Source organism: Rutidosis leptorrhynchoides, chromosome 1, assembly GCF_046630445.1.
Source record: "Rutidosis leptorrhynchoides isolate AG116_Rl617_1_P2 chromosome 1, CSIRO_AGI_Rlap_v1, whole genome shotgun sequence".
NCBI classification, from domain to species: domain Eukaryota; kingdom Viridiplantae; phylum Streptophyta; class Magnoliopsida; order Asterales; family Asteraceae; genus Rutidosis; species Rutidosis leptorrhynchoides.
In genome coordinates, this window is record NC_092333.1 from 515994991 (window position 1) to 516003132 (window position 8142).

The following is an 8142-nucleotide window of genomic DNA, read 5'->3' on the forward strand; positions in this document are numbered from 1 at the left end:
AGTTCCAGCCACACAACCCTTGGGAACTTTCCACACCAACTGTTTAAAGGAACAATCAGCAAAAAGTCATCGATACGTAGCGAATCGAAACCCACAAGCTTATCGAAATTATCCTCATCGGCACATTCCACAACACAACCAAAAGCACCTCACTTGCTACAATGGGAAATGGGAAACTGGAAGAATAAAATTTAGACGAAAAGAGTAATTATATATATATATATATATATATATATATATATATATATATATATATATATATATATATATATATATATTGGACCAATCCATGGATAAGCACTAAATGGGGCACAAACTGGATAAGTAAAATTTCAAATTTTTTTTTAAAAAAAAACGATCCTTTAATATGCAAATAGAAGAAAACGAAAAAATTTTAAAAAGTTTTTGAACAAAATCGTTCGAAAATCGATGATGAATGGTAAACATCGATGATGAATGGTAAAAATTGATGATGAATGGTAAAATTAACCATTCATCTGGTTAATTTATCATTCATTTTTGTTCGCGATGAATGATAAAATTAATCAATGCTAAAAAAAGCAGATGAATGGTTAATTTAACCATTCATCTGTTTATGATGAATGATAAAAAAAACAGATGAATGGTTAATTTAACCATTCATCTGGTTTTTTTTAGCATTGATTAATTTTATCATTAATCGTAAACAAGATGAATGATAAATTAACCCGATGAATGGTTAATTTTACCATTCATCATCGATTTTTGAAAGATTTTGAACTTTTTTTTTTATGAAAAAAATTGATTAGAGGTGCATTTTAATGCAGATTTATGAATGTAAAAAAAAATTCAAAAAAAAAAAATTTTATTTTGCTTATCCGGTTTGTACTCCTTTTAAGCTTATACATGGATCGTGCCCCTATATATATATATATATATATATATATATATATATATATATATATATATATATATATATATATATATATATAAGATTTTAAAATACGTTTATATGTTGAAAAAAAATACTCAAAATGTATAATTATTTTTTCATCAAAAAATTTTAATAATCCAACATATAACACAGTAAAATATGTTGAATTTTAATGGCACAACAACAACAAAACCTAATTCCACATAAGTAGGGCACATGGAGGTAAAAAGTAAATAATCATTCCCCTATCCTAGAATAAAGAGAGATAATTTTTTAATTTTTTTACCAGATGAAACATCCCAAGAGAGTAGAGGTCTTCCCTCTCAATGTTCTAAGGATAGAGAGATTGCTTCCGAATGGACCTCCGACTAATATGTAGGTTAAAAAAAAGTGTGAGACGCCATGAAAAATGGTAAAATCAAATTTTCATGTATTTTAAACTTGTCTGAAGTTTAATTTAGACTCTAAGCGACAATCAAGACGTGAATAAATCGACGCTTGTTGTTTACTCGATTAATAGAACCAATGAATTTTATGAACGTTGTGAAAATAAGTAATTTGAAAACACCCACGTTAGAAAGACATAATGAACACTATCAAGCGTTTCTACCAAGGTAAGATTGATCACGTGATGTACAAAATATGATTGACCACTTATATAAAGACTACGTTACATCATTTTGTAAAAACATCTAATATATAATTAAATAATGCATCTCCATAAACTATTATAAAAATTAAATCAGTACCATAATATTTTACCGCTGCGACGCGCGACTATTTGATCACTCGTTATTCGGATGTATTGGTTTTTGGTTTGGTTGTCAAAGTTGTGTTTGGTTAGAGTTAGCGTCGACTTGTGACGCTACTAGTTTCGAGCCTATTCGGTTTCACATTATCATTGTACGTTTTTTGATTAGGATCTTCATCTTCCGATGAAGATCTATCTATATAGTTTTCGTTTTTCGTTCGGAAAAAAAAAAAGCACTACGAGTACATATTTTATTTGATACGTTTGTGACACAAGTATGTAATGTGATTTTGTTTATGAATATTTCACATATCTTAAGCGTTCGTAGTGTGTACATCTTTTAAGGCACAAATTACAACATGCACCTTGTGATCATTATGCGTACTACAAGAGTGCGCGGGAACTTAAATCGTTACTTGTTCGCTGCAACTCACCAAAATTACCTATACCTCATTTTAATTTTACAGACAGCAAAGCTTCTCCGTAGATACATCCGGAACCCTAATTTTCGTCACTTCGCTTCTTCAATTGATATCATGCTCATATGTTTATGCTTCTGACAGATACACTGATCGTACGTATCTATCTCTCTTAGAACACTGAATATCTAGTATTAATCAATCTAGTTTTCCGAATTGTTGATTTTACTCAAATGATTTGATTTCAAAAAAGTGATCAATTGATATTTTTCCTTGTTTTGACATCAATCGCTCAGTTAATTGATCAGGCAGTTAATTAAGTACTAACTGGAAATTTGATTCTCATAAGTTTGAATTCGTTGTTTATGATTGAATTCTGTTTTTGTGTTTTCAAGCGATATTTAGGGAATTCGTTGGTTAATTTGTCAGCTGAGATAAATTTCGACGATGAGTCATTGCTGTAGATGCTTGTACTTCAGCGTATTTGCGTTGGTGGTGTTTCATACTGGACTAGGTTCTGCACGTACCGATATATACGACGGTATGTCTTCGATTTTTGAGTATTTTGATGTTTCTTAAGTTCCGTTTAGTGAATTTTGTACCTAATTTGGTTTATGTGGATGTTATTAACTGATTATGATGAACTACTGCATGAATGCATTATAATGGATTTAGGTGTTTTAATTGTTTGGAAAGGAGTGAAGAGTGGTCATATTGACATTATTCTCTATTCAATTCGCCTAGATGCGTAATTTTCACTGCTTTTCAAACAAAAAAAAACAAAACAAAACAAAAAAAAAAAATGCGTAATTTTCATTAATTGACATGCTGCATTGGGAGTATTAATACATACATATATACATATACATAACATAGTGAAAATAAATCACTTTTGCCTGTGTTCTGAAGTTTTCTTTTTGTGTAAAATTAATCATGTTGGTGCATCTCCTATTTAATGCATATACAGCACCATAATCATGTTTAATGTTGAACTGTATGTAATGTTTGTGTGTGATTTTTGGCAGTTAAAGCTCTTCAAGATCTATATGGGTCCTTTAATAGTCCACCGCAGCTCAAGGGATGGAAATCAAGCGGCGGTGATCCATGTCAAGAAGCATGGACTGGAGTTTCCTGTATTGGGACCTCAGTAATCCAAATGTAATCTTAAGTATTTTATACAGTTATAATTCATATTACTACTTCCATGATCATATAAATCATACAAACGTTTTAATTTGATTTACCAATCTACAAATGAAATCTTTTATTACTAAGATCAGATGAGCTTACGTTACTTCACTTGACTTACAGTAAACTTGACAACCTGAACATTACTGGAAACCTTGGTTACCAGCTCGATAGTTTCCATCACTTGAGGCAACTGTTAGTTTCTTCAACTGTGCAACTGTAAGTAAATTTCGTTTATGTGACAGTATATTACTTTTTAAAGTGTGGTTCTTTCAATTCTAGGGATGTTAGCAACAACAACATTTATGGTGAAATTCCATATGGTCTGCCTTTGAATCTAACACACTTGTAAGATTCACTCTACCAATATTTCAATACATATATAGCATGTGATTCTGTTGTTAATATCCATCAACGTGTTAATGCAGAAATTTGGCATGCAACAATTTAAGCCAGTACATACCTTATTCGTTATCTTCCCTGAAATATCTTCGACATATGTAAGTTAGTCCTCCCCTTACCTTTCCATCAGCTTCGATCAAACAGTCATGACCTTTTCTCCTTGCAGGAATATGAGCCACAACTTTTTGACAGGGCCAGTTGGGAATGTATTCACGGGCCTAATATTTCTCATAGAAATGTATGATATGGCCTTATTTTCTCTTTTTTAATCCAAAAATATCAAACATGATTGAACAAATATGGGTTATAACCTCTTTCATTATTTGATATGATCTGACAGGGACCTGTCTTACAACGAATTTATAGGAGACCTTCCAAGTTCCTTTGGAACTCTCAGAGGCCTGTCACGATTGTCAGTGTGCCTTCTACTTGATTGATATCTAAACAAATATGTTTTTCCATGTTTGCTGTTGGTGTTAGTTTGATCCATAATTGGATTTTACTATTTAGGTTCTTGCAGCATAATGAATTCACAGGATCAGTAATCTTTCTAGCAAGCCTTCAGCTAACAGATCTGTAAGCTACTTAAATTTTTTCCAATAGCATCTTGATTGTTTCAATGATGCTTGATTTGAATGCATACAATGTCAGGGACATACAAGACAACCATTTTAGTGGAATTATTCCGAAAGAATTCCAATATATACACAATTTGTGGTAAGCTATTGGAAAAGTAATCTTTCTCATTCATCTTTTCATAATAATCTTTACTCTCTACTTGTAGACGACTCATTCATTTATATTGCCTTTTAATCAAAGGATTAGAGGTAATATGTTTGACGTAGGGGGCAGTCCAGCCTGGGAGTTTCCCCTCGATAATCCTATAGAGCAGCAGAATATTACCACTCCACCATCAACCGAGTCAAGTGCAGTTGAGAGTTATCCTTTCCCAGATTCAGTCAAGCACAAGAAGAAAAAAACAGGCAAAAAAACAGCTTTTATCATTGTTGGAAGTACTCTTGTTGCAGCTTGCTTACTACTCTTTTTCATGAACCGATTTCATAGTAGTCGCAGAAAGTTAAATATACCAGAGAGCAGTGAAGGGTCACATTTATCACTTCCAATCAGTATGGCCAGAGGTAAGCCCTGAAATGCACTAACAATTGCATAAAGTAATTAAATATTAATTTAGACTATGACATCATATATTATATAATACAGATAGTGCATCTACAGTCCTTGAGGAGAGCCCAGAAGTGTCGCTTATCAGCTCACCTGCTACTCACCCAAAGCATGTAGCTCCTGTCTGTCATAAAGTTGTGAGAGTGAATAGAAGAAGAAGTTTTGCTAAGAAGAACAGAGTGCCTATAGGTGCAAAGTTATACACTGTGGCTGAACTGGAGTTAGCTACAAATAGCTTCAGTAGAACTAATTTTCTAGGAGAAGGATCTTTAGGCACAGTGTACAGAGCCGAGTTCCCTGATGGCCAGGTAAGTTCTTGACTCTGTTTCATCAAAAGATGGCTTAGTGGGCAGGTTAGGTGACGGGTCAAACGGGCTCAAGTCAAATTGAATAATTTTTGTACAGATAAAAATGGGTCGGGTTGGGTCAAATGGGCTCAAGTCAAATTGTATAATTTGTCTTTTTTTCTTCTGCAAGGTGTTTGCCTTGAAGTGCATCAGAACAGTAGCACTTTCTCTTCATGAAGAACAGAAGTTTTTGGAGGTTATCTGGAGTGCGTCTCGTTTAAGGCATCCTAACATCATAACACTTCATGGGTACTGCGTAGAACAGGGACAACATATGATTGTATATGAATATGTAAGAAATCTCTCTCTTGATCAAGCTTTGCATTCGGAAATATACACGCCTTTATCTTGGGGACTTCGCCTTCGAATTGCTCTTGGAATAGCCCGAGCTTTGAAGTAAGCATCTCATCTCCTAATCATTCCAAATGTTCTTTATATGCTTATTGCTTGATTATTGTTACTTTAATTTTATATGATCTTTTTCAGCTACCTGCATTCTGCATGTGTGCCTTCTGTGGCTCACAGAAATTTGAAGGCTTCTAATGTTTTACTTGATGAAGACTTAACTGCTCGCATATCTGACTGCGGTCTATCCGTTTTGAAGCCCCTAACAATCAACAATGCTAAAGCTGAGGTACATGCATAGTTGGTAAATGTGGCATATTCAACCCATTTACTCAAGATTTATAAATGGGTCTCTTTGGGATGTTTATATCTTAAATGGGTTGAACATAAAACAGCAAAATGGGAAATGGATTAAATGTGTTGAACAAGTGAAAAATCCTTCAAAGTCTATTCATTTACAATGCATACAATCTGCTTGATTGTTTTATTCAAAGAATTAGATCATCATCGTAATGTTTTTTCTATAATCACAACTAAGACTTTCCTTATATACATTTCTTTTTTGTAATGGACAAAATACATCTGCAGGTTAGCCCAATTTGACCTGGTCTATTTAGACATATACAAACAAAAACAATTTTTCAAACCAAGCCCATTTTGACCATCAGCCAACATAATTTTGAATTTCATTAGGCTTCTGAAATGGATGGTGGTGGCATTGCTTATGAACACACCCAATCTCTATCCGATAACCTGAAGGATGACATCTACGCATTTGGAGTACTGCTCCTGGAACTGTTGACTGGAAAACAGCCTTTTGACGGGTACACCCCACATCTTGATCTTCCAAAATGTATTATTAGGGGTGGCAATATGGGTTGCAACCTTGCAGGGCAGTTTGGGTAACCAAAACTCATCTGTATGTTGCAATTATGTGGTGTTAAGTGATCATTAATTGTATCTGGTTTTCCATTTTTGATTTATATTTGACAGATTTGAGCCAAAAGAAGAGAACTCCCTGGTTCAGTGGGCTTCAACCCGGCTTCATGACAACGAGTCCTTGGATGAGATGGTTGAACCAGCCCTCCAAAACACGATTCCCCCAAAGGTTCTTTCACGATTTGCTGATATAGTATCTCTCTGTATTCAGGTATTAACATATAAAGTTTATTGTTCAGCTTCTACAATGTTATAGATTTATGCAAAATCTTGAAGTGTTCTTTTTGTACAGGCCGAGAAGGGATTCAGACCTTCTATATCAGAAATCCTTGAATCATTGACGCAAATGCTAGATGACTACCGCAGAACGAGAACAGCAGCTGATACAGATCTTGATCCATTTGATAGGTCTTTTCGATCAACACATTCGCGCTTCCTCGCATCACCGACATTGAGCTATATGTCTATCTGAGCTTTGCAATAACCCCGTCTCTACACAGACTATTTGACCATAGTTGACTTGGGTTTTTTGACCATGACAGTGGTTAAATGTTAGTCACTGTTTTCACATGTATGTTACTCATATTAGTCCACTTTTATCTTTTTACAAGGTTGTGATACTGTTGTTCTTTTGTCAATTTCACCGGAGCAACTATTTGACGAAGATGGTAATCTGAAACACAGTTGCTCTACCTAAACGACACATTTAGTCAGCAATATTTGTTAAGATCAAAGATAATGCTACTTTACTAAAAGAGGGCTAATGCCACTTTACTACCCTGCTCTTTTTCTGTTGTTAGTTTGTTGCTTAATTCCAGTTCACAAAGTTTGAAAACAGTTTTTATGGACTTAAAAGCAACCAACCCTGTTTGAGTTCCTTTTTTATGCGTTTGCAAACTCTATTATGATATAGTGTGCAATTTAGACACTTTTTTCGGAAGCATCAAAGTGGTCATATATTGATGAGTTTGATTTTATTCACCATCACCATCACCATCACCATCACCATCACCATATTTATTAAATTAAAATCTATATAATTTCTGAAATACAGCTTGATTTTGGAACATCACCAAATCGTTCAATCAACTACGGAGTAATATTTTATTTTATCAGCTTACACATATTTTAATTGACATCTCCTAACAATTTTCACATATCTTCATCTCCTTCAAATTTTTTTTTTAAATAAGAGTGTGTATGTGTATGTGTATGTGTATGTTGGGCCTTCAATTTTGATGCATCATCGAAAATTGATATACTTGTTAAATAATATAAAATAAGAGATAAAGCACCTGGAAGAGTGAGAAAGTCCCTGCAAGTAGAAGCATGCTCAACAAAAAACGTTTATGTCCCTGCACACTTCATCTAGATTAGTGTTTCCACATATATTTTATAATTAGTCCCATTCTCTAGACTAAATATAGCTGTTAGATTCTTAAGTGTATAAAACACACTTAAGCTCTTATTTGTAAAACACAACTCAGTTTGAAATAACTGAACTCTTAATCAAAACAAGTTTCCAATTGTTATAATCACTTGAAAACATGGTATCAGAGCTTACGGTATCGATCTAGTGATCAAGATACTCGTTTTTCTTACTCAAATCATCTACCAAACTGATTGGAGGTTACAATGTCTGAAGAAGACAGTAGC

The 8142-nt window shown here is 33.8% G+C and overlaps 1 protein-coding gene across 1 annotated transcript; it reads left to right on the top strand.

The window, feature by feature from the left end:
• Nucleotides 1-1438: 1438 nt before the first annotated feature.
• On the top strand, nucleotides 1439-6958 carry LOC139841684 (protein STRUBBELIG-RECEPTOR FAMILY 2-like). The gene is made up of 17 exons (XM_071831889.1): nucleotides 1439-1527; nucleotides 2548-2624; nucleotides 3109-3241; nucleotides 3395-3466; nucleotides 3554-3619; nucleotides 3700-3771; nucleotides 3840-3911; nucleotides 4014-4085; nucleotides 4184-4249; nucleotides 4325-4390; nucleotides 4493-4812; nucleotides 4895-5163; nucleotides 5333-5598; nucleotides 5689-5836; nucleotides 6241-6371; nucleotides 6541-6697; nucleotides 6779-6958. Exons 1-17 carry the CDS (start codon nucleotides 1439-1441, stop codon nucleotides 6956-6958), a joined length of 2256 nt encoding a protein of 751 aa, XP_071687990.1.
• The last annotated feature ends 1184 nt before the right edge of the window (nucleotides 6959-8142 follow it).

What these genes read in the sequence shown, in the direction of transcription:
- LOC139841684 (XM_071831889.1), top strand. Translation starts at nt 1,439, where the DNA reads ATGAATTTTATGAACGTTGTGAAAATAAGTAATTTGAAAACACCCACG. An exon ending in CCTTTGAATCTAACACACTT is followed by an intron (nt 3,620 to 3,699) that starts GTAAGATTCACT and finishes GTGTTAATGCAG; the next exon opens with AAATTTGGCATGCAACAATT. An exon ending in CCGAGTTCCCTGATGGCCAG is followed by an intron (nt 5,164 to 5,332) that starts GTAAGTTCTTGA and finishes TTCTTCTGCAAG; the next exon opens with GTGTTTGCCTTGAAGTGCAT.